The sequence below is a fragment of the Pholcus phalangioides genome, unplaced genomic scaffold (genome assembly GCF_987345545.1).
Source record: "Pholcus phalangioides strain wild (caught in Gottingen) unplaced genomic scaffold, Ppha-v1.0 ptg000012l_1, whole genome shotgun sequence".
Classification (NCBI taxonomy): domain Eukaryota; kingdom Metazoa; phylum Arthropoda; class Arachnida; order Araneae; family Pholcidae; genus Pholcus; species Pholcus phalangioides.
Window position 1 is genome coordinate 1444277 of NW_028301605.1, and position 27260 is coordinate 1471536.

At 35.7% G+C, this 27260-nt stretch overlaps 1 protein-coding gene across 1 annotated transcript in view; it reads right to left on the bottom strand.

Moving 5' to 3' along the window:
* Positions 1 to 27260, bottom strand: part of LOC149079122 (intermembrane lipid transfer protein VPS13A-like) — a 180890-nt gene that overhangs the window by 32641 nt on the left and 120989 nt on the right. The window contains exons 45-68 of the mRNA XM_089239993.1: positions 26982 to 27112; positions 26149 to 26268; positions 24001 to 24128; positions 23556 to 23691; positions 22769 to 22846; positions 17748 to 17828; positions 17425 to 17645; positions 17058 to 17175; positions 14982 to 15116; positions 14669 to 14758; positions 12135 to 12356; positions 11900 to 11983; positions 11659 to 11769; positions 11027 to 11113; positions 10805 to 10870; positions 8977 to 9102; positions 7318 to 7451; positions 5694 to 5829; positions 5115 to 5217; positions 4718 to 4860; positions 2785 to 3156; positions 2450 to 2601; positions 944 to 1046; positions 27 to 83 (exon numbers count right to left, since the gene is read on the bottom strand). Of these exons, the coding sequence (XP_089096119.1) occupies positions 27 to 83; positions 944 to 1046; positions 2450 to 2601; positions 2785 to 3156; positions 4718 to 4860; positions 5115 to 5217; positions 5694 to 5829; positions 7318 to 7451; positions 8977 to 9102; positions 10805 to 10870; positions 11027 to 11113; positions 11659 to 11769; positions 11900 to 11983; positions 12135 to 12356; positions 14669 to 14758; positions 14982 to 15116; positions 17058 to 17175; positions 17425 to 17645; positions 17748 to 17828; positions 22769 to 22846; positions 23556 to 23691; positions 24001 to 24128; positions 26149 to 26268; positions 26982 to 27112 (3134 nt within the window). The remainder of the gene's footprint in view (positions 1 to 26; positions 84 to 943; positions 1047 to 2449; positions 2602 to 2784; positions 3157 to 4717; positions 4861 to 5114; positions 5218 to 5693; positions 5830 to 7317; positions 7452 to 8976; positions 9103 to 10804; positions 10871 to 11026; positions 11114 to 11658; positions 11770 to 11899; positions 11984 to 12134; positions 12357 to 14668; positions 14759 to 14981; positions 15117 to 17057; positions 17176 to 17424; positions 17646 to 17747; positions 17829 to 22768; positions 22847 to 23555; positions 23692 to 24000; positions 24129 to 26148; positions 26269 to 26981; positions 27113 to 27260) is intronic.

The following is a 27260-nucleotide window of genomic DNA, read 5'->3' on the forward strand; positions in this document are numbered from 1 at the left end:
TAGATATCATGAATTAACTAACCTACCTCACACACAGAAACCGGAGAATGTACTTTCTGCAAATCACTTTTCAACAAAGTACTCTAAAAATCGCAAAAAATAATGATAAATATTTTCAAAAGTGACTAGAAAAGTTTCAGTTATGCACTTTTTATGATAAAAAACTGCACGAATTTTTATTTTAACAAATATATAAACCAGTCTTCACAGCTGTCACCTTCTGATTAATCTATTTGCATCCGCAAGCAAAATAACCCATACATTTCTCTTGTCCCTTATCATCCAGAGTGGAATAATTCAGGAATTTTTATTGTTCCTCATCACCAAGCGTCAGATACACTACGAAATTTTTATAAATAACATTAATGTTAAATGTTTATGGTCCCCTCTATTACAGAAATCATACCCTTATGTGGTAGAAGCTTTTCACGAAACGTGGAGCAATTTGCGAATGTTTTTATCTCTAAAAACAATCGCAGATGATTTTTTCCCCATAGAGAAATACACTGAGGTTATAATTGGACTGAAAAAACTAATTGAAATACTGTTCCATCATTGTCTCAAATGTGATATATATTTACGGATTTGCCGTTTTCTTCAGCAAATGCCACCATGTTTGGCATACCACCAGTGCGTCAAAATTAGTTTCATTATTTATACAGACTGATATTATGAGTTAAACACATCAGATTTATAAAGCGAATGACAAATTTATAATCGTAAATGCTAATGGATTAATGCTACGATTCTAATCTTGTGATTGTTACAGAAAATTTCCAACTAGATTCCGTTCATTATAAAAACAAATTTCAACTTATTATTGAATTGATAATAAATAAGCCTTATGGAACATCAGAAATATTTAAAGAAAGAGGCAATGCATGGTGTTTAATTTCAAACACAATAAAATTAGAATAAGAAATATAACTTTGCAAATCATTACCTCATCCGTCTTGTCACTGAAGCTCGAAAACATATCGTGTATTGACAAGAGGAAACCTTTATCCAACTTTAAGTGTATTTCTTGAACTAATATTTTCAAATATCTGCAGAGAAAACACAAATACAATGTTAACTCTTCACTGGACGAAGTGCAACATAACAATTACAAAAAATTATAAATCGCAAAGTTTTTGAATACGATTTCATTCGCAGTGGAAATCCTATACAAGAATATCCTATATAAAATAACATTCTCTGGTCCAGATGTGCACTTTTCAGTGTGAATACATTATCTTCTTAACGGTGCACCTTATATAGGATTGTTTTTATATAGTTCTCGAGAACACATAACCTTACTTGCTAACATTAAACTGAGTCAGCTAGTTTTTTAATATTGCCAAAAATGTTACTTTTAGTACTAAAAAAGTTGATGCATAATTATGTCCAACAGAGCCATATAAAAACATAGCATACACCTGAAAGAGGAGAAATTCATCAATATCACCTGCTATGTCGCAAACTGAAGCATGTTAAATAAATGTTCCTGAACGTGGGCAATAGAACGTACTAACATGATGTAATAGCTACTACCAATCTATGCACAGTAAAGTCTCGTTAAGTCATCACTAGAATTTTTTTTTAAATTGTGACTGCTTGAACAGAGCGACGACTCAAGTGAAGTGTTGTCAGTTTCGAATACCATACTGTAAAAAATCTTAGAAATTTAAAATATTTTAACGTTTATTCAAATACCAATAAAATTGCAATAATAATAACGAATTTGTAAATCGCAATGGAAAAAAATTGAATTTTTTTCATTCATTGTTTTCAAGTTTTATGGTATTTAACTTATTACGGTTTGACGCACAGGTACGCTTACGGTTTACGCCAATTTTTTTTCTTTATTTAAGACTGATAAAAAAGCAACTTTTTCCCCATCTCTCACATTAGTTTTACCACACATTTAATTTTAGTGCTTCAAATTCTTCAGCAGTAGTTACTGTTACATAAGGTAATACCACATTCATAGACTGATAGTGACTTGAAGGAGCAATGGGCGGGGCAGAGCAGGCGTTAGAAACATAGGCGGAGATAGACTTGGGAGTCTGGGGAGGGGCACGATGACGATGATGTCAGTTCATATATGCATATATACATTAGATCAGTCAACTTCACCTTTGACGCTAGGGGGGCAATGCCCCCCCCCCGTATCTCCGCCCATGGTTAGAAAGACTCCTTCACTTAGGAAATTGTGATTTGCTCACATTTGAAGCCCGCAAAAAAGTTGAGGTCCTTAAAAAATACCTCCCTTTGCCCGTGCAAAAATCAGGTCCAGCATTACAACAGCCCCTAACGCTTCAAGAACTTTCGTTTTTCTTCTGAGAGGGTGGACATAAAAGTTTGAAAAACTGTATTAGATTATCAAGTAAAGTTCTTAAGGCAAAAGGAGAAATTTTTGTAGCACTTACGGAATCTTATGTAAGTGTACATAAAATATGAAACATACTTGATGGTCGTAGGATTCTTCTCTTGTGATTTGTGCATAAGCATGCAAAATTCCAGACAAGGCTTTGGTCCACTGCGCCTAACAACTGACTGTGGCGTTGGTCCTGGGTACATCACAGTAGGAAACATAGCATCTTGCAACTGATTGTCAATCTTCAAGAAAAGAAATTTAAAAATCAGTGTGAAAAAAAATGATTTTCGATGTAATTAAATTAGATCATTATTCTTGCAGATAGTGTAAGAAAGCATACAATAATAATCGCACATTCTGATAACCATAATGAGATATCATGAAAATGTCAATTATCAATAACATAATTATAAAAATAGACAAACCTGTAACCTGTGAAATTTCCCTCTCATATAGAAATGAGAAATTGATTTTCTGATCTGCAGAGAAATGGCAGGACTATATGATCGTCTTAGATGGCCAAAGAATGGTTTGATCATTATCATCTTGCTCAAGTCCACCTGAAGATACTCTTTAATGTGAGCTTTCTGGTGATCGTTATTCCATTTATCCTCTAGCCAAGCAGACAACTCGAGTGTCAAGAGCTTCCACGTATTATTGATTTCAATCTCCCAAATTGCTGGGCAAGATGTGAAACTCAAATATGCCAGTTCTGTCTGAGCATCATTGATAACTGATATCCCTATGCTATTGAAAGATAGGAATAACTCAAGATTCGCCTTTTCCCCATCAACAGCCTATAAAATAAAACAAAATGTCGTGTTAAATCTATTAGTTTAGGCAAGGGAAGAAAAAGAACAGCTTCTTTTTAAACATTGTTCTGAAGTACCGTAAGTTCCTGTTTACAGCACAAAGGAAGCCAAACATGCACTAAAATTAAAAAGTTTAGTAGAGTCAACTCCTAGTTTACGAATGTCTCTCTTTACGAACAGAAAAAAAAAATTTTTTTGGTTTATGAACATGCAAAACGGTCTAAATCCTGAAGGAAAAATTTTTCAGAAATCTGAGATTGCATTTTTTTTCAACAGAATTTGGTTGAAGTATATTTCATCAGAGTAAAGTTCTCGCCCTTCTCTCATCCAGCCCATGTATCATCAGGTCATTTCAAACTTTATGAAGCTCTGAAGAGAACTTTTTCAAAGATGTTTTGCAATAATGTCTGACCTACAAGTAAAGATTCTTACACACTACTCTGATGTGATCTGGTCCCACTTCACGTCAGTGACATGATGAATTCCCACGTGGGAACATGTCACGTCAGCGTAGGATGTAGGACTTCTCTCGTGGTGACTTCTCTCGATAGGAGTATGAAACGTTGTTTTTAGCTCTTTCGGTTCATTTGCAGTCCAGTAGATGGCATTGCTTTCAGATCGTATTTACCAGTACTGGATGGTACTGGGATACTTCAGGGGGGGGGGGGCATGCAGGTGGTTTGGTGGGCTGCAGAGAGCTGAGAAGAAAAGGTGTGAAGAAATAAAGCTTTCATATTAGTGACTATACACTTACAGAATCCAACAAAACCACCCATAAAACCAGGGCCATCATAGGGCATGGGCCACCCGGGCCTTACTACCTACATTTTGCAGCAGGTTTCTCTAGGATGGGGTTTTCCGCATGATCCCGGCTATATTTTTCACATACCCCCTCCTCTATATTAAATTTATTGTGTGAAAAACAAAAAATTATGAAAACCATATCAGGCCCCGGGAGGCAGCTCTGTCAGTCCCCCTCTTGTGAGGGCTCATGCTCGGGGATCTCATGTCCATATGTGACCCCACCTTATATTTTGTATAGTACAATAAATTTTGAAAATACGTAGGAAATATGAGCGCTGTTTATTTCCAGCTAAGTATGGGACTACCATAGCATCACTTTGCCTAAGGGGGCACCCATGATGTTGAGACGGTCCTGAATAGAACTCGGACTAGCAGGGAGCTCAATAAATTCTAGGCCAGTGGTCTGGAGGCCAATGTTATTTGCAAAATTTTCGTTCAGTATAAATTCACTAAAAAAATCCATTCAATACGTAGAGAGGAACTTGCTTCTAGATGAGGGTCGAAAACTCTGGGTAAGACAGGGAAGCCACGAGAAAAAAAAATGGTTTAAAGGGGGCCACGGGCAAAAAAGGTTAAGAAACACTGCTCTACTGTACGTTTTAAGTCTTTTTTGGGGGGATGGACCTCCTGGTCCTCCAACTCTCGTTAAGACCATGTCTCCAAGAAACCATTATCTTTCCATGTCAATCTTAATTATTTCATTAACAATGAATTGTATTAATTCAAAACTCTGCTTACTTACCTTTCTCGCCTCTTTCGCTATTCTGTCATCCTGAGTGAATAGGAGAACTCTCTGATTCTTCTCCATGTACGAAACCCAATAAACGATCACTTTATCTTTTCTAGTCTTCTTAGGAATCAAACTTGCATCTTCTTCACTATCATCTGTGAATATAAAAACAGCATTGAATTTATCATTGTATGTATGGCATCCCACCGTGAACAAGAAAGAAGATGGCTTTAAACACAAGTTTCGTTCACGCAAGTTAAAATATATATTAACTGATCATAGGTTTCAAGGCATTGGATGTATGTGATCATATCATCACCTTATACAGCGTATATGTTTATCACTAACACAATTAATCTTTTTTTTTGTTCATTTCATCGGTGAATTAATGAAATAATTCAATCAATACCATCATCTGTGCTTGTCTCCTCCAGAGAAGACTTTAAAGAGCCACTCGGTTGAAGTTTCCTTCTCAGGGAATGAAATGAGACTTTCTCATGGCCATAACCATCCTTGAAAAAAAGCGAGAAAAGGCTCGGTTTAAAAACAAAATCACAGACCTCTTTGCAATTAATCAATATTTAATTTCAGGTTTGTGTCAGTACGCATCAATGCGACTCACATGCAAAGACATTAATTTGTTCCTGAAAGTTTTACACACATCATGAAAATCTTGTATCCTCTTATCTCATTCTGCACCCAGAAATATAATAAAAACCTTATCTTGAGGTGTTATTTCTGTTCTAAATATTTATATATCTTATGCCATGCCTAATTTTTGTGCACAAAATGAAAAAAGATGTAATTTAAACACAAAAGCCTTCTTTCTACTCAGAAGTTTATCAATGCTTTTACAGAGATCCTCTTGTTCCAGCACATTCAAAAGAACTAATATTTACTTTTTTAAACACCCTCTGCTTTTCATTCATGAATTTTACAGCTATGGGCTCATCATGAAAAGCCATTATAGTTAATAATAGATAATAACCTTATATATGTGTGCGGGAAATCCTGAGCTTTTTCTATTGTACAAGTTCCAGATAAGTGTTCTTTCTTGCGTTGGGTCATCCCAAGTATAAAGAACAGATTTGTATGGATTGATCAGAGTAACTTGCCCCTGGCACCTGAAACAAATACCGAATTTTGTATAATGCATTCTACATATTTTCCTTCACGTCATTTTTTAAACTTCAATTTTCAATTGCGCAATTACAAATCAAGTACATAATAGCATATACAGGTAAAAAGCAGACTGAACGAGTGACCTAGAGAGTTCGCAAGCATGTGATTGAACAAAAGCGTGACCTAGTGAACAGGTCAGTGGGCGACCAAAGAATGGCCTAAAGAGTTTATTAGGACGAGAGTTGTCAAAACAGTATGCAATCACGTGAATGGCCAAAACAGTGCTTAAGTACTTGAGTGATCAAAAGAGTGACCTAACAAGCAAGGGACCAGATCAGAGACCAAGAAAGTGTACAAGCGTGTTAATGACAAAGAAATTTCGCAAGCGTGTTAGTGACCAAAAGAGTGACTTATAGACAGGGGCTGAGTCAAGCGGGCTATAGCCCTGAGTGGAAAATTTGAGGGAAATGAATGGTAATCGGTAGAATACCCCCACCCCACCCTATTGGGTATCCAGAATACTTTATAAATCTGACGTCGCAATTCTGTTCAGCATAAAGATCTGGCAGAGCGGAATGGAATAAATCCCTAAGTCGACCGCCAGTGAGGTCAGGTTTGAGAGAAGTGCACATTTATTTCTTCATGTCTGTTGTGTGGTTTCATGCTAAGGATACAGGTCCGTAACCATGAACCAATGGTCCACCACTACATAATGGTAGTGAGAACCTAGTTTAACCCCACAAAACAGTAGGGTAAAATTAATTTATCTCACGACGGTATGAGTGGTAAAGAAAATTAGACTCGAGTGGGAGGAGGGCGGTAAAATTTAAGGTAGTCCACAGACAGCAAAACCGTAAATCCGCCTCTGCCACCGGCACACTCCGATCTGTTACTTCCATCTTGCAGTGGAACAATGCAGACAACATATATCAACTACTTCTTGCATAAAACTTCGTAACTATTTGCTTTATGACTTGATTTTTGTGATGTTTCTATAAGTTATGAAATCATATGATGTTAATTAAACTGTCATTTTACCCTGGCTGATTATTGTTTCCATTCTGAGAGCAAATTTCCGATGTTTCACGAGTTCAGTGCCACCAGTCTGTAAATTTTTAAGGTGTTTTTCAACCAAATTAAAGTCCATAGTTACAGGAGTGTTCATGAAAATTTCCACGTCATTTTGACTAATGGTTCTTATTTTACAGCGTTTTGAAGTGTAAACTTTAATTTCAATCACATTGCGCTTATTAATGGCATATATTAATATAAATGAAATTCAATCATATTTAAATGTTTTAATATATCCGCAGAATCATTTCGAAGGATCAAAATTTCAATTTTAGAGCGTAAATACAGTTGATCATGTGTTTGAATCACAGACGATTTCGATGATTGCGAATCATGCAAATTTTCTGAACGTTCTCGGGTATTTCAAAACCACATAAATAAAGTTCTATATAGAATATGTGATTGGTATGTACTCTTACTTTTGATGTATTTTGAGAAAGAGATCCTCACAGTAATTTTCAACTCTCACTGGCGCATCACCCGGGACATATGGATAGAACATTATGGAGGTTGGCACTTTCTCACCGCATTTGACTTCCACTCGCAACGCAGACTAAAAAAATGGAATGAATATATTATTGATTGATGTCATAATAATTTAGTTTCACAGATATATTAGCAAAAAATCAACAGTGCGGAAATAGCTATTTGGAATATCTATGGAAAAACAGAAATATTTCAGGGGAAATAACTCTCTTAGGAGGAATCGGATGATTGAATTCATCTTAGGGTTCACTCCATCACTGGCTGTGGTCAACATTTTCTCTTTATTTTGTATCAATTCAGACTCCCCCTCCCCCTTCCGCCGTTACTCAGCAGCTAGAGAGAACTATGCACCGTGAAACACTGCTTTATAAAGTATGATGAATCTGTGCCGACCTGTAAAAATTCTGTGTGAAAACACTTTTTCATTCCGCAAAAGCTCCACACACACACCCAACTTAGAGAAAAGCATTACATTATATAGGTGATACATAAGTTGAAACATTTTCTGATAATTATTGGCGATTACATATTACGGTAAAACTGATCAATCTGTTTGTTATGCATAATCATTTCGGTAAGTATGACAAATTTCATTCATATACTGAGAATTTATCAATTTACTTGTGATTATGTATAATTTCCCGCTCTTATTGGTAGCTATAATAAATCGTCAATGAATTAATGCATGATGTGTTGTGAATCTAGCATGCAGTTTCTGTTTTTGTAATGCTTGTTATCTGCCATCAATTTTTCAAAGTATGAGTTAAGTGTAATGATTGAATAATTGTACCGTTGTGTGTAGGCCTGTTGCTTTCTGTGGCGAGACTGATTTAGAGATTTGCTCGCATTCCCACCTCGAAGTTGGGAGCTACAGAAATCAAACTTCAGCCGACCAATACTGTGGTAACGGTGGGGGTTCGAACGTAGGTAGTCGCGATGCGAGTCCGTCACTATGACCACTCGACTACCACAGCGGCACTCAATTTTACCAGACGTTGTACATAAACTACGGTCTAGGATTTTTGTTGTTGGTTTTGTTTGAACATTTTCATACCTGGGAAGAAAGCTAGTAACACTAAAGCTATTACAAGACTGGTATTGATTTTTATGTTTTCATCCTCTTCACACCTATTTTAATTTTTATAGTAAAGTATGCTCAGTACAGCTATAAAATATAGCAAAAACTAATAATTGAATTAAATGACGGTGATCTATCCGTATAATTTTTGCAAAACAATTTATCAAACTTACCAACTTCATCTGGGAAAGAATTATACATAATCACTGGTAAAAGGGATAAATTTAATGAAATTTATCACATTAACTGAGATGATTCATGATGATGCACAATCACTAATTCATTATTACTTTTATAGCACTTGCATATGCATCAAATGAGAAGTTGAAAAATAAATGTAATTTTTGGTGATATTGTGTGTGACAGTCACTATTCAAACGTCAAAGGAAAACCAACAATTTATCCTCTTGGTTGAGGAGCTTTTACAATTTTTTTTTTCACTTTTTTAACATTTATATAAATATCTAATGCAATCACATAAGATTTATACTTGATATACAATAAATACACTTACCCCATGCTCCATTCTCAACACAGTTTCATGGGACACATTGACAGGAAAGTTTTGTGAAACAACTTTACTGTCTCTCAGCTTCAAAAACATCTTCATGGAGTCTGTATCCGGCCAGAATGGAAGGCACTGAAATAAAGAATGAACAATGATGAAATCAGTTTAATAAACTACTTACTGGAATGGGTTTTTTTTCGATTCCCTTGTAAAATTCTCACTAATTCCCTAATCTACAGTTTACATTACCAAAACTTAACTAAAAGAAGAGGGGGATTAATTGATAAAATAATATATATTGTATCTACTTGAGCCGGACATACAACTCATTTTTAGCTTGGGAAATTTATAGGAAGTTTAGGTATTATCTAATCGTCAGGTAATGTGTAGTTGAAGATTGCGGTGGTGTTATAGTCTATTTACAAGAGTCACAAATACAATCTTTCTATTCTGTCGCAAAATAGTCAAAGTGGGCACACAGAGGACAGGGCACACATTATTTCTAGAGACTTCATCTTCTGTCTTACTAAATTTTCCATTTTCCATTCTAGCCCAAATCAGATGATACTTTCAGTATTCCATATTACCCAGTACACCTCCCATCTGTGGAAAATAGCGTTCCATCTAACCGGAGAGAATCGCTAGCTAAAAATGAGTACAGCACGATAAAACTCATCACCTGTGATGCAAATTTGTGCTTAGTTTCAAATTATTTTAAGGCACGTTTCTAATAACTAATACAAACTTTTGGAAACTTGCCTGAGTAAATTTATAGAAATTGAAGAACAAATATTCTTGTATAGCAGCCGTGATGATGGTGACAACAGAGTGACGCTGACTCTATAGCAGTGATTCCCAACGTGGGCTTTAACGCCCCCTGGGGAGTGATGGAATGTTCCAAGGGGGTGGCAGAAGTTACGGGTATAATATAGGATTCTATGGGTGAGATTGCGTTGGGGGACGGTGGGAGAAAAAAATTTCTAAAGAACCGGGCGATGGGACAAAAACGGTTGGGAAACTTGTGCTCTGTAGCATCATGGGGAGTTTTGAAGTAGCTTATCGCTGTTCAATTTGTTGGCTATACCTGAAGGCGGAGAAAACCTAGTATTACAAAAACAAACGATGAAATTTTAATTTTTCATTGTCATAAAATCTTGTTGTTGATCATTGAATCATTTTAAAATGATTTTAAGCATTTTGACTCATTAAATCTTGTTTTTGCTCAATTCGAATTAATTTTCTTCATTTTGAATACCCTTTATTTCATCATATCTACAGACGAACTGAATTTTTTTAAATGCCTTTCTTCTTAGATGTAATATTTATTTTAAAATATGATACAGGTGTCATTAAAGGGAAGAATACAAATTTTATAGAAATACAAATACAAAGTCCACAACAGACAAAAGGCCTAACGAGGTGGCTAAAATCAGAAAGGAATGCAAGTTTCAGGTTTCTACCATGTTTCAAATGGGAATAATCGAAAAGTAAAAGTGGTATTCCATATCACCTAAACTTCTTATATTATACATACATGCTTATATTAATGTGGATCGCACAACTCTAGAGCTATCTATGCATTTATAATATTTCTTCTTGGAATAAAGCAAAACAGGTATAATGTTAAAGTTTCGTTGTTGTTGTTTTTTTCTATGAAGATCTAATCTTTATGTTGTTTCCATACACATCTTTTCCATGTTTTCCCCTTATTGCAGTGCATATGGCTAGGCAGTGCTAATTCAAATTGTATTTATCGTGTTATTTATAAGTTGATTTGAGTATGTGAGATAAAACGGTTTGGAGGTAATATACAAGGAAAAGTAGTATCATATACCTTCTCAGGAGCAATGTCAAACCACAAATCAGTCGAGTCATTTTTTTCCATGAAACGAAGGTGATTCTGAAAATGAAGAGAAGAATTAGCTTTTTTCAAAGTTTCTGAAACCTAAATATCTTATCGTAAATTAATATTATGCATGTGAATGGGAAATGTGGGAAATGAAGAGATTATAGAATTTTATAATTAATAGGTATATTCTGTAAAATGAATTTATACCTGAGTGTTGTTTATCACAAGGAAGTATGGTTTGATTGTGACGATCTTCGTTAACAGCAGCTTGGACATTTCAATGCTGACGAAAAACTGAATAAAAATTTAAAAATTATGCATTCCAAATTTCCATGCACAACTATACAGAGTGCATAGGTAATAGGACGTACGGTACTTTACTGGCGAATTGATGGTCCTAGATTTATACTTCTAATTAGAAAAAGTGTCCGAATATCCTGTAGTACTAAGATATGCCTCTCATGTTTCAAGGGGTTGTATAGTTATTGGTTTAAGAAATAATTGTTTCAATAACTATACAATCCCCTTGCAGCATGAATGACATATCTGAGTACTACACACTATTTGGACACTGTTTCTAATTGGAATTATTCCTCTAGGACCATTGGTTCGCCAATAAAATGCCAAATGTCCTATAAGGCATATAGTTATAGTGCAGGAAATTGTCATAACTGAGAGAAAGTTATAAGTGAAACATCACTCTATCTTAAAGCATTGCATGCAGGAAAGGATGTCCATTATATAGCAGCAAAATCAGTCCAATAACTGTAATTAATGCCGAAATACCAATTTAAATTTATGATTTAGCATTTACCTGCAAAAGAGTCATTGTCACTTACCCTATACTTTCTATTCCTCTCTTTATCTGTGCAAATAACAACACCAAAATTTCCAACAGTGTCAAGGTTAAATGATTTAGACCAGTGTGAACTATAAACCCTAAGTTTAGCCTAAATGTAAAGAAAAACATCAATTTTGGCGGAAAACTCACTAAAACACAGAAAGAAAAAAAAAACAATCGAAACGTTATCGGTACTACATATCAAGCACATGCACTAGAAACGTTAAAGGTGGGCCAACCTTTTTGCGTTTATGCTTCTTAAACCGAAACAACAGAGGATCTGGAGCAGCCGAAGCTTCATATATCACATCAGAGGCAGAACCCTTAAAATAAAATATTCATGAAGTATAATTTGCTATTTATAGAGCATGTACACATGTGTGCATCCTGCACATGTTAAATTCTACCTAGGCCTATGTCAGAGTAAGTAAATAAACCTATAAATTGAGCATGCTATTTTTTTTTTCAACATACCCTAAACTGCAGAGGTAGACCAGTCTTATTCACAACCCAGTAAGGGGAAAAAAGAGAGATATCCAAATTTCCATTCGTAGAAGAAGTGTGAACATGAACACTCAAATGCCGGTTGCCACCACATGTATCAGTTTCTGGGACCATCATTACAGGATGGTACTCTTCTGAGTCTCCAGATAAGGCAAGCTTGCCATGCCACTGAATGCCTAAATACTGGATTACCTAGAAACATGAAATGCATGGGAACAATCCAGATGTATTTTATACTCTAAAATCATAATCTTGCATAAACTGTATACTGACAAAGGTGAATTGCAAGAGCTAAAAAAAGTGGAATTTTATAAAATAGAAAGAGATAGATGATTTTTTTCATTTTTTTCCCAGCCGATGTACGAAGGTATGAAGGAAAGACTTTTTTTCTCGGTATTAGACTGAGGTGATCTCATAAAGAAGAGTCTCTGGTTTCCACCAGGAATCGAACCCAGCCCTCTTGAAGAGTGGGCAATGGTCGTGTCTCCAGTAGTGTAAACGGATAACGCATTTGCCTTGTTTCTAAGAGGACTCTTTGATTCCCGGTGGAGACAGGTAGACTATTCTTCCCGAGCTAAACCTCGGCATAATATCCAGAAAAATGTTCTTTTATGAAATAGTTTCAAATCATTGAGTTTGAAAACAAAATATGTGTGGTTTTCCTGCATGGATCGTACAATCAGTTACGTTTATTTTAAAGACATGTTCATGTTGTAAAACTTTCAGATGATTTTAGATAACAGATAGACAGCATATGTGACATCATTAGTAAAAAACACTACATCTTTTTTTCTCTATATTTATTCTTGTTCTGTATCTATACTGCGCCACACTATTAACGCACATTGCATACTTGACAAATGGATTGCGGTAATACTTTGCCAAATGTTGAAGAAGGGAGACATGAATCACATTTTGTTCATGCTCAGGCAAAACTGTTGTGTTCAGTTAGTTTTTTGGTTTGCAATTTTTTTACAAAATATTTTGTTAACCTCTCCAATGTCTTTATATATTCTCTTCTTTCAATGAAATGTATCCCCGATGTAAGAAGATGTGAAAAGTGGAAACCTGGGATTTTGTAAAACGAGGGAAAGGGAGATTATTCTAGATTATTTTCTATATGCTATGCTTGCACAAACGGCTTTCAGTGATTCGCAAAGATGATGTGGTGCTGTATAAAAGAGATTGAGGGGGGGGGGGGGAGTATCTATGACTGAATGTTAGTCATTACAGTAGGTAGCGATTTTCAGCAGAGGAGCAAGTATGTGATACTGCACATTTGCTTCTAGTTTTAAATAAACCTCTTTTTTTAACCACAGATTTTAAAACTTCCCACATTGTGGACTATTTATATAACTTCAACATGCCAGCTTCTTCTTTCTTGCCCACAAGTCTTTTCCACACTTCTTTCGAAATCCCTGTCTGCGGTCTCCGGCCCTTATGTGCCACTGGGCGCACGTGCAATTTTCCTCCCTAGTCAATTGGTTCAGCTGTCCATTTCAGTCAAATGTCTTGCACGTTGCATCGAGTTGATGGCTGTCTTCCTGGGGAGAACGACGCGAGTGATTCAAAACTTTCGAGCAGCATGGGGAGCCACAACTATAAATGTTTGCTAATTTTTCCGACACTACTCTGCCTCTTTTGAGGTAACGGAAGTAAGGTGCTTTGCATCAGTCCGGGTTATGAGCCGTTCTATCTATCTATCTATATAACTTCGTGGGTAAAACTGTAGCACCAGAGCCATGGGTGCTCGAACACTTCAGTATTTTGGGCATTCGTCCGAGCACAGCAGAATTCATTCAAAAATCAGAATTTTTATACATGAAGCTCAAGACGAGTACGAAATGAGAAATTGATTCTCAAGTGATTGATCTTTGTCGAAAAATAAGTATAGGGTATAATATAATAAACAGACAACTATATAATGCCTAATAAACTGCTGGAGAACTGTTGTATATAATGCTGAATTGTCATAGGCTTGAACTTGTATCCCGTATATATATAGAGCCTGAGCCTACTCAATATTTTCCCCCATCTGGGTAATAGCTATAGAAATACTGGGTTTGTTCCCGCAACTGATATTTTTGAGATCTCCCAACATTTTCAATAACTCCACTCTTTTGCATATTGTACTTGATGCAATTTCTAATTTGATAACGCACTATTCAGTTTTAACTTCTCTCTGACGAAATTAGTACGACTCCTCAAGCAAAGACGAACATAGAGAAAAAAGGAGAGCGAGTGCAAAAAAAAAAAAGAGTTTTATCTATTCCACAAGAAATTCCCAAAGTTATATTCTTCTCTCAAATCAGCGCCATTACCTTGGCAAGCAAAACGAATGGTTTTTGTATTTCTTCCATACAACTTCTGGCGTGATATTACGTCAGAAACATTAGAAGGGTTGAATAAATAATAGTTGGTGGATTTATGGTTCCCATATCAAGTCAAAAATTCAAAAATTTAAATGAGCGCAAGCAATCAAGAAAAATGCTGAAATATTTCACCTCCAGTGTCATGTCATGGGTTTGATGGAGATCAAAATCATATAAGTTGAAGCTTTCACCTTCCATCAGTTTCATGATTTGTTCACCTTTCTAAAATGAGACATCAAAAATCTCCATAATTATAAATGAAAAATAGAAAATCTATTTTTTTATTCTATTCTCTATTTTCGAAAACAACACCCAGTCGAATTAAATTGATTCAAAGAAGAATCAAACTGAATTTGAAATCTGATCAGATTTGTTATTATCTTAATGTATAAAAAATACCACACAAACACACACTTATTCTATGTGATTGATCAGAAACACTCACTTTGAAATGAAGAGCAACAGCAAAAGGAAGCATATTATGAATTATCACAGGTGGGTACAAATGCAATATGTAATTAGGGACAAGTTTCGAACCAATTGAAGGGGTTTTCACCTCTTTACTGGCCTCTGACACTACCTGGAAGAAAAATTAAAGTTTAACGTTTGACAACATTTTTTTCCAAATTTATTTTCATCATGAATTTCAGTATGTAAAATGATTTCGTTCACGGATGATTTTCAATTTCCAGAAAAAAACATTGGTTATGCAACATTATACAATACAAATACAACGCCACAACAGACAAAATGCCCAACGAGGTGGCTGATAAAAAGATGCCCATAAAAATATGGTTGTCATATATTTCAAAAATACAGCAACCCAATTAAAAATGCAATTAACACAAATTATAAACAATATATACACATACATGATAAAATATTATACAACGCCCATAAAGAATACTTATGTTTGTCTTATTCTAAGAATGGATAGCTTCTCGATTTACCCCAACATGTTTATCGTACTTCTTTTTAAACGTGTCAATTGTGTTACAATTTACTACCTCCGGGGGTAAGCTATTCCATTTGTTAACAACCCTATTAGAGAAAAATTCCCTGCGACACCATAGCCTTGCATTGTCCCTCACCAATCGATACTGGTGTCCCCCTGTAAAAGCAGTCGATTGGCGGTGCACTAAAAGTTCATGACCATCCTATCCATCCCATTGAAAATTTTAAACACTTCGATCATATCTCCTCGACACCTGCGTTCATCCAATGTAAACATATTCAAAAAATGAAGTTTCTCTTCATAACTCAAGCCCTGTGTGCCAATAAGGACACGCGTAGCTCTTCTCTGCACCCTTGACCACCGCTGAACAATGTTCAGAAAGTCGCTCGTCAATGAGAATTCCCAAATCGGTGACCCTAGTTGCATCCGGTGATAGTGACACCATTCAACTCGTAAGACAACCGTGGGTTGTTCGAACCAAAATGAGCGACCATGCCCTTATCTACGCTAAACATCATGCTCCATTCATTTGCCCATGCTGCAATCCTGTTTAAGTTGGTCTGGAGCAACTCCCTATCGCTTTCATTCCCGATTACCCCCATTAGCTTCACATCATCGGCGAATTTGCTAGTAATCCCATCGATACCCTGATCGAGTTTGTCGATAAAAAGTGAAAAAAGTATGGGGCCAAGGACACTTCCCTGAGGAACTCCACTTGTGACGTCTGTCCAACCAGAGAATTCCCCGTTCACCATAACTCGTTGCGACCTATCTCTTAACCACGATTCTATCCAATTCAGCAAGTTGCTTGGTAAAGAAAAGAACTTGTCATTTATGTTCTTCCACAGGATCGAATGCGCCTGCGATCGATTCGCCTGCTGTCTGAGGTAGATATATTTCCAGGCTCAATATTGCGATGCTGGACTTTTTCACGATATGCAGTGTAAAACTGGGGAACTTCAATGGTTTCATGACATTTATTTTACGCTTCGATATCTCCTTGAGATGGGACGCGGGGTGTGTCCGGTCCTTCAATGCTTTTTGAGGAGAGTCTTTTTTAAATGTGAGACTGGCTTGTGCCTCTATGTTGGAAAACCTGCAGAAAACCAAGCTCAGCTTCTCCGAGACTAAATCCATTCCAATAATGGAAAATGCACTGTCATGAAATCAGAAAATTTTATGTTACCCTTAGATTCCAATATAGCTGTTATATATAGAAAATTGTAGGTGCCAATGGCAGTTTTCTTGTCATGACGCCCTGTCGCGTGAAATTCGTTGAGCTCTGCTGAGATAATATTAATTAATCGTCCAAGTAGTTATGACTGAGTCGCAACAATAATTGTTAATTCAACTATATCAGTCATAAAATATATTTTAAGAACGTGTTTTCATAAAATTTTCGCACTGCTTGAAACTGCGTAGATCTTTTCATATACAAGTTTTTCAGAGAAGTTATATGAAGAATAGAATATCTAAATATCCCTTTGGATTGAATGTCAAGAGTCGCTGAAAACCATCAAAATGATGCATAACATTCCAGTTATATACCGTATGTATCAACCAAACCTTTATTGAAAACTTCTTTGATTTCTCTGATTTGATATTTGAGCAAGCAATGAGTTTACTGTTTCTTTGTGACACTGTTATATCCTGCCACCAAACGCCCTCTTTGCTGATTTCATACCTGTACGAAAGGAAACAAAATTATGCATAAGATGACTGACAAAATGTATTTGAGTTTCAAAATACAACAAAAAAAATTAAAACTACAAACAATACAATCTAATTCAACTAATGCCTCTTTCTCAGCTATCACCAAGAAATGAATTTTTTTAGGCATTGCTCACTCATTAATCTGTTCTTTGAATATTCTCAACAATAAATTGATCGATAACGAGCATGAAAACCTAAATAACTAAAGAAATTTACTCACTCTTCAGAGTCGTCAATAGTCACAGTTGGTTTGAAGTAAATTTTGCAGTGAAATGCAACATATAGTGGAACATTATAAACTTGACCTTTGTCTAAAGTGGCTAATCTGATGTATTTGTCTTCAAATGGATTTTTGGAATAGTCTTCGGGGACAGCTCCCAGTGCTTCAAGAATTGATTTTTGACACAATACATGAACTGGCCTTGGTAGATGATTCTCTACCTGAAACCAAACAGTTTTTACATAAAAATATGTATTTTTTGTTATAGTTCTGATTGAATTGGATTGGTAGATATAAAAGGTGGACTTTTTGTAAAGACTTACCTTCAGAGGTGAGTAGATGGTGATTGTCCTTTCACCATGGTATAAAACCGTATTCAGCATGACAAAATACCTGGTTTTGTTCTAGAAAAATCAAAAATATTACAATTAATAAAAAATATTTATGCTATATATTATTTTAGCCACACTATTTAATTTATACGAAACTTATCTTCGCCGCTAAGGAACTAGCCTCTGACTGCGCAGATCTGCGTTCGAATCCCGGTTTGGGCATAGATGTCTACTAACACTAACAGATTCCTTGGACAGATCGTAATGATCTCTTGGGAATACGTGATTATCACGTTATTATTATTATTATTATTCAAAAAAGCAAATAAACAAAAAGTAGATATCAGTAATGAACTTTCTCATGTTAATGTGGGTTAAGGAACTCCATTTTCACACCTGGTTGTGAACAGAAACTTTCTCTAAGATTATGCTTATATAGCCATTGGAAAATTGGTTGTAATTATATTGATCGTGTCACCTGAATTAATTAAAATGTACTTAATATCTGTGCTTACAGTGATATTACTGTTTCTTATTCCGTGGCATTAAAAAATTTCAATGATTTCTCAAACTTGATCAACCTTACCGGACCTTATATATAAGTGACATTCTGGAACTTGGAAATTTAGGCTGCGAATGTAGTTATGCCAAACTTATGTGAGAGTAAATATGGATATAGTTAAAATCAAATAAACAAGAAACCTATGATTAAGGCAAATAACAAATACAAACACAAAAACCACAACAAACAAATTGCCCAACGAGGTTTGTTAGTCCCTCCTCCTAGGAGGTTTAATCCAGGCTGAGGGGAGCTGCTCTCGCCAACCCTATAAGTTAGTTAGACCTTAGTTGCTTCGGCACCAATGGCGGATCATATGGAGCAACTTTAAGACCAGTCATGGCCCAGGCACTGTCCCTTAGGGTTGAGCCACGCTGGAGAATATATGGAGCAACTGGTCTTCAAACGAGGTGGATGAAAAATGATACCCATAAAAATATAGATGTCAAATATAACTAAAATACAGCAACCCGGTATGAAAGTGGGTCGGCTGTAGTTGGTTTTCTGTGGTTCCCAACTTCAAGGCGCAAATGCGAGCCGATCTCCCCGTTAAAAAGTCTCGCCACAGAGAGCAACAGTCATACAACGATAAATCATTCAATCATAACACTTCACTCATAGTTAGAAAAACTAGTGGCAGATGGCAGCACTACACCTAACAAGCATTACAGAGAAACAACAAAAACTTCACGTCAGGTTTCACTACACGTACACGCACATTCCCGCATGTACCGATTCGGTGGGGGGATTCCGCGGGGGCGGGGGGGCGGAGTGCATGTGTGGTGTAGGAGTAGTAGGTAGGGCCTCCAAAAAATGGCTCGGGGATCCATGATGTTCTTAAGTCAGCCACCTCGTTGGGCAATTTGCCTGTTGTGGCGTTGTATTTGTATTTGTATTTGAAACCATATATCTGGAAAATAATTAATAATATATAATGCACTGCCGATAAAGGAGATTATGGTTGTCTTATTATAAGTGTAGATAGCTTCTCGATTTACCCTACTATATTTATCGTACCTTTTTTTTTAAACGTGTCAATTGTGTTAGAATTCACATCCCTCGGAGGCAACCTATTCCATTTATCAACAACCCTGTTAGAGGAAAAACTTTCTGCGACACAACAACCTGGAGTTGCCCCTTACTAAATGGTACTGGTATTCCTTTATCGAAGCAGTTGATAATAGCTCCTGGTCCACCCTATCTATCCCGTTGAAAACTTTAAACACTTTGATCATATCTTCCGCCCTCTAATTACTTACACCTCCAGTAATACAGACAATCTCGAATCAATTCAAAATAAATCCACCCGATTTGTTCACGACTGCTGGTCATCTTTCATCGCTGTGTCCGAACTTAAAAATGAACTTCATCTCCTCCCTCTCTCTCTACTCTTCGTCTCATTTCTCGATTAACATTGTTTTATAAAATTTTCCATGGTCAGTTCAACATAGATACCTCTCTCTGGTACCTTAGCCAAAGCATCCTACATCTCTAGAAGACTTGACCATTCCCTTAAATTAAAACCTATTTCTGCTTCCACTGTTTGCTTTAAATACAGCTTCTTTCCTAATACCATTGGTGAATGGAACAAACTCCCAAGATCTATTGTTGAAGAATATCTCTCACTATCACTAGTTTTTTATCCAATATCAAACAATATCTTTGTCATTCTCAATCGCATCCTCTTGTATAGGCCCAAGGGCCAACAATATTGTATAATTAAATAAATAAATAATATAAATATATAATAAAGTCTTTCTTCATAGCTCAAGCCCTGTGCGCCAACAAGCGTAGCTCTTGTTTGAACAAGAAAACATGCAAATTTCTTAGGAACTGTCAATGTACTATGGGTGTCATCTTCGAAGGATATATACAGGGGTTGGACAAAATAATATGAACACCTGTGAAATGAGACAAAATCTTTGTTAATAGGCTGTTGGCCCTCCTTTTGCGTTAATTACAGCTTGTATCCGTCGTGGGATGGACAAATACAAGTCATACACAACAGTGACAGAGATACGTAGCCACTCCTCCTTCAAAAGGGTCACTAATTCAGAATGTGTCTTTGGAGGTGGAAACCTACTGCGCAGTTTGGCCTTAAAATACCCCACAAAGGTTCAATTATATTAAGATCAGGGAACTGAGCGAGCCACACGAGGTGTTGCAGTTCATCATTGTGTCCATCAAGCCAGTCTCCGACGATTCCAGCTGTGTGAACGGGCGTATTACATCTTGGAACACAGGTCGAGAATCGGGAACAAATATTGCACCATTGAATGAAGATGGTCGGCCAGAATACTGACATAAACCGATGCTTTAACCTGCCCATCCAGGATAACAAGTGGGCCAATACCACGGTGAGACATGACGCCCCACAGCATCACTGATCCCCCTCCATGCTTAACAGTAGAAAGGAGACAGTCAGCATCATAAGCTTGTGCTGTCGTTCTCCAAACGTAAACACGTCCGTTTATCTGGAATAATATAAACGACGATTCGTCTGACCAAATGGCATTCTTCTATTGTTGTTGTGTCCATTTCAAGCCATTGCATGGCGTCACCAATGATTTTGGAATAGTCGCTCTACCTTGTATATTTGCTGCATGCAGTTCATGGTGGATAGTTTTTGTCGATACACCTTCCAGTAGATGTGTGTTCATCTCAGATGTTATCTGGGATGCTGTTATCTTGTGCTTTCTGGTCACAATCCGCTTCGAAACCCTTCTGGGTCTATCAGCCATCTTCGACTTTCAGCCACTGTTATGCTTGGTAGATGATGTCTTTCCCTGTTTGCTATAGGCTGTTATTACCATCGACACAGTACTTCTCCCGACACCAACAAGGGTGGCCGTTTTCATTACTGTGGCCCCAGCAAGACGGGCTCCAACAATCATGCCTTTTTCGAAATCTGTGAGGTCAGCCATAACAAAGTTTTAACGCCCCAATATACATCACATCCGAACGATATCACTGCTACGACTAGACTGATGTGTGCACATTATCGCTCACTAAGTGGAACTCTTCCACACTAGAGGGCGGGCGTATACGACAGGTTCCCTCGAGTGTTGTTTTTGCACAGGTGTTCACATTATTTTGTCCCACCCCCGTATATGTGACCACTATTACAGAGATTTAACTTGGGTCGGCAATTAAATCTTACCTCCCTGTTGTTCAGGAGAAACATTCTGTGAGTTCAACTGTGAGTTCATTCTGTGAGTTTCACTATCCCGGATGCAACTAGAGTCACCGATTTGGGAATTCTCATTGACGAGCGACTTAAGTTTTCTGAACATTGTTCAGCGGTTGTCAAAAAATCGAATAGAATGCTTGGTCTCATTTTCAAAAAGGTCTCTTCGCGTTCTCCTAAAGTCATTCTTCCTCTTTTTCGAGGCTTAGTTCGTCCTGGACTGGAGTATGCTGTAAGGTTTTGGAGACCATACCTACAGAGGGACATAGACTTGGTTGAAGGGGTGCAGAGAAGAGCTACGCGTGTCCTTATTGGCACACAGGGCTTGAGTTATGAAGAAAGACTTCATTTTTTGAATATGTTTACATTGGATGAACGCAGGTGTCGAGGAGATATGATCGAAGTGTTCAAAATTTTCAATGGGATGGATAGGATGGACCATGAACTTTTAGTACACCGCCAATCGACTGCTTTTACAAGGGGACACCAGTATCGATTGGTGAGGGACAATGCAAGGTTATGGTGTCGCAGGGAATTTTTCTCCAATAGGGTTGTTAATAAATGGAATAGCTTACCCCCGGAGGTAGTAAATTGTAACACAATTGACACGTTTAAAAAGAAATACGATAAACATGTTGGGGTAAATCGAGAAGCTATCCATTCTTAGAATAAGACAACCATAAGTATTCTTTATGGGCATTGTATAATATCTTATCATGTGTATATATTGTTTGTAATTTGTGTTAATTGCATTTTTAATTGGGTTGCTGTATTTTTGAAACATATGACAACCATATTTTTATGGGCATCTTTTTATCAGCCACCTCGTTGGGCATTTTGCCTGTTGTGGCGTTGTATTTGTATTTGTATTTGTATTCAAGTCGGACACCGTGCTCAGAAAAAATTGGGTCATAATTATTTTTCCTCCGCAACTGGGCATTGAAATATAGCAAACATATCCAAGTGTTCTCTCTCTCAGCGTGATAGTAGCCATACATTTCATACTCTTAGAAAATGCCACCCATATTGTAGCAAAATGTGTTAAGAAGTGCATGGTTTTTCTGTGTTATCTGCTTTTACTGTTGTTGCCTTCTGTATTGTATTAGTGTTAGGCAAATGATTATTACTCCTTCATATCTTGGTAGCTGCTAAATACAGATCTCACTGTAATGTTGTCAATTAAAAAAATATATATTACATTTCGAGTCATTCTTCTAAAGGAAAGCAATCATCAAGTTAGGTTTAAGAACAATACCTATGTATTACCTTCACAGGATGTAAAGTGTACATGGTTGTAGTTGTCCTTTTTGGAACCAAACAAATAAGTTTGTCGAAGCCGTCAACCTGCACAAGAGAAATTACATCAGGGAAAAAAATTGGTGCATTCGTTTAACATGTACAAATGGCAATCCAAAAAAGCAATAATTTTTTTTTTAAGTGAAATATTCTGAATAACACCATTTAGGGCCGTATACATCGACATGGTTTAAACCTGTAGTTACAATTTTTGGATAACAGATCAACATAGATTGGTTAAATCCCTGAATTTAACCAATCCGTGTCGATCTCTTATCAAAAAATTGTGACTATAGCTTAAACCATGTCGGTGAATACCGCCCTTAGTCACGCATATTTATCTTTCTAAACGCCACAAAAAACTAGTTTCAAACCATAACCTCTAAACTTTCATCCCAAGTATTAATGTTTTAATGATTGGCTTTAAATTATTGCCTTCCTGCAAAGATTTTAAAAAGTAATTTTATGAAACTTGATAAAAATGCAACCAATAAGCTTATCGGTTGCATTTGCTCGAATGCAACCTAAAACTTTCTCGGTTGTATTTTTTATAAGTTTTATAGGAGAACTTTGATAAAACCTTTATAGTAGAATCCTGGCCAAAAAATTTCACAGATCCCCGACATTTCATAAACGCATTCATTATTTATTTGCAGCTCATAATAAAGGCTTCTCAATTCATTTCTGCAGAATGCGCTTCTATCGCATTGTATAACCTGCAATTTCATACAGTATAAATGTTTAGTAATTGTAGCACCTGTATTGAGATTTTCTCTTTCGTTGTTTCCTTATAAAGCTGCGAGATTGTTTTGTCTTCACTCAACATGCCAAGCGCAGAATCAATTTTTCCAGGAGAAGCTGATGATGCCATCTTAAAGCAGTCTGTTTCATCCCTACAAAAAAAATACCGTAATTTATGGATCAGATAAATACTTCAAAGATATTAGGGTTGCTAAAAAAAACGGAAAATAATCCAAATTATCTTATTCAATAGAAATATATATAATGCAACAAAATATTGCTCATCGATGAGATAGGAATTTATTTATGAAATATTTATATTCGATGCATAGTTAATAACATCATAAATTTTCTGTAATTTATTTTAAGGCATTTTATTTAGTTCCACTTCTCATATAAGTAAAAAATAAGACCAGATTAAAAAAGTGTCAAGTTATGGAGGGAAAAGCATGATTTCTTACAAAGTCATATCAGAATCAGAATCTGGCGAACTGATATCAACAAGAGGAGTGTCTTGAGCTGAAGACAGGTTGAGCAACTGAGACTGACCTTTCACCTCCTCTGTAACTTCATATACATCCTCTTCACCCTATGAATAAGAATAAATGATAGAGCATGCACAATATTTGCTTCAAAGATACAATTCATACTTTAAATGCATTATCACTTTATTATGCATTAACATTATCATTGCATTAACAATTCTATTATCATATAGTTAAAATAAGAATTTAAACCAAATCCATTTTGACTATTTTTGAAATTGAATATACTGTGTTTTTATTTTTTAATGGTCATTTTTGTTTACTTTATCTTGACAAGATATGATTTTTTCTTTCATTTCATACGCACACACTGGACTTTCTTGCAAAAATTGTAGTGAAATAAACCATGTTTAAAAGACTTGTTTCTTTTGTCATTAAAATTTAATTTTAAATGGAAAGAGTAATGGAATCTTGAAGAAAAAAATTTCAATTAATTTTATTATGTACTTTAAAACTTTATAGTTCCAAAAACAATTTTTCTGAAGTTTGTAAGATCACAGAAATCTAATATCTCATATTGGCTTGTCATGATGTTGATGCAGTAAATAGTGTCCTACAGGAAAATCATTCACTTTTTTATGCATAACGGTTCGAACACAAAGGCCGCATATTCAAATAGTCTGGCTAAATATATAATAATAAGAGTACAAGAAATTCCTAAATTAATGTGTGAACTTGGTTTTTGTTGTTTTTTGAACTTCTGTAATGCCCAGTGAATGATGTTGTTATGATTGCGATTGCTGTTAACATTCCAGAGATAATAAATGAGGTAAAATATAAATCTCACGTATTGTTTTACTTTATATATGTATTCTTTTAGTTTGTATTGAGTACAGTAATAATATTTTAAAATATACATATTTTCTTATGTATGCAGTTTTAGTCAAATAAATTTACTATTTCATTTATTTATATGTATTTCCTCTATTTCATAGTTTCCCAACCTTTTTCGTCCCATCTCCCCCGTTCTTCAGAAATTTTTTTCTCCCATCGCCCTCCAACGCAATCTAACTCATAGGATCCTATGTTAAACCCGTAGCTTCTACCACCCCCCTGGAACATTCCATCGCCCACGTTGGGAATCACAGCTCATCCAGGTGCATAGAGGAAAGTATGTGATATGCATTCAAGTCTGTTCCAACATGTAAGAAACTAGCTTTCACATTTTCAACTTAATGTTAGAAAACTGAATATTTCATTTGAATTCAATCCCATTAATAAGAGACTTCTAACAACAATGTAAATTTGAAGGAGATTTATGTAATTGTTACAGGAAAACACTATAATATTAGAATAGCTTAGGTATACAACGATTTCACTCCCGGTGCACTTTCCTTAGTGTTAATATAGTCCATCTATAACAATGAATTTATTATAATATGTTTCTCTGAGCTCTTCGGTATCGTGGTATAAGAGTTTCGTTACATATTACAGTCCTCTCATCAGGATGTAGTAAATTAATCCATAAAAATCCGGAAAAACGTTTTGTACAGTATTCAATCTTTTATATGTATACCAATTCAAACACAAAGGCCAGTATACCACTTTTTTTTATACCCTACAGTGTAACCTTTAGTACGATTGTGGGTTTTCAGTTTGTGTAATGCACCAGGAGAATTTTGTCAAATACATATAGTTCTTTTTTTAAATAAAAGGTTTGAGGATCTATTTTTCCTCATTAAGAAATGCGAAAATGGATGGGATTTCCCGCATTTTAGCGTGTACAAGGAGCCCCCTAATTTTTTTGATTTAAAATTTGGAAAAAGTTGAAGAGATATATCTACAATACTATCAATGTATAAGAAACCTGTTATTTTTGAGACCCGATTTTTGGCAAAAAAGGGTTCCTTATACATGTTAAAATACGGTATGTTTGATGAAGTTCTATCTTGTGTAGACATATAAAAAGACCAAATGCAATGGAAATATGCTTATTTTGCCAAATACATTTAAAAAAACTGAATAGCGGATTTTTTGTGTTTATACTTTAGTATTAAGGATTATGATAAATACACATATATGATCATATTGATTCAGTTTACAGCACATAAAAATTATATCTACTTTTTTCAGAAGTTTTATGGTAGCTTCCGGGCCTAAGTAATTCTTAATAGAGCAGTCTTTCTGATTTTTTGACGAAATGTGCATTATATGCATCTTTGCATAAGCATTTGAGGTGAAATCCTGAAAAATACAAAAGTATCAATAAATGAATAATATTATTTATTTAAAAACACGATTTCATACAACTCAATACCAACAATATAATTTAATAACAAAGGGGTATAGCTTGCACTGCAGTTGCTGTAAAACTCTGACTTTTATCACCTATAACAATAGCCAAATGGATGCATTCAGGTTCAATCCTTTATATGTTTTTAACCAAAATTAGCACCGATACAAAACTTTTTTTCTTCTGTGCATGACCTTAAATGTCAATATAGTAAAATAATAATGTATGAATATCATAATTGTGTATTGATCATGACTGTAGCCTGGAAATTGATCGGAGAAATTCCCAGCTGTGTCGGCCTGATAGGCGGACACAGCACCACTGTACCATAATAAAAGTAAAAGGGATATGATTTATTCATAAATTTTCAAAATAGGTTTCTTTCCGACTAATTTATTTTCAATAGTGTTTAACGGATACAGGCAAATTTGAACATATCAAAATTGATTTCATATACTTATATCGCTCATAATTTTCAAAAATTGAAGTTATAAAACCCTAAAAAATGTGTCACAGTAAAAATTAAAATCACTTTGAAGCATCAAACACTCAAGCTAGAGGCGTGTTAATTATGAAAGTCGTACTGTGTTTTTCGAAAAATTGAAAAATATATAAAATAATTCACCAAGTCATGTTTCTATCTGTATCAGGAAATGGAACTCACATTAATGATTTCTTGGATAACGTTGATGGCTGTAGGAGTAACATTGATATTGATGGAATCCCTTGAATCAAGTGTGAAGTAAAGAGCTGATTCAGAAACATATCCACTGTCGATAGTATCACCAGTATCTTCTGCAATAAACGGTATATGTTTATACACCAATTCTCAATTCAGTTCTTATAACAGTAACGACACAAATTTCACGTGTAAGAATATTTCTACTGCAAGAACTTTTTGCACTAAATTTGTATATCGACACATTTTTTTAGGATGAAAAAT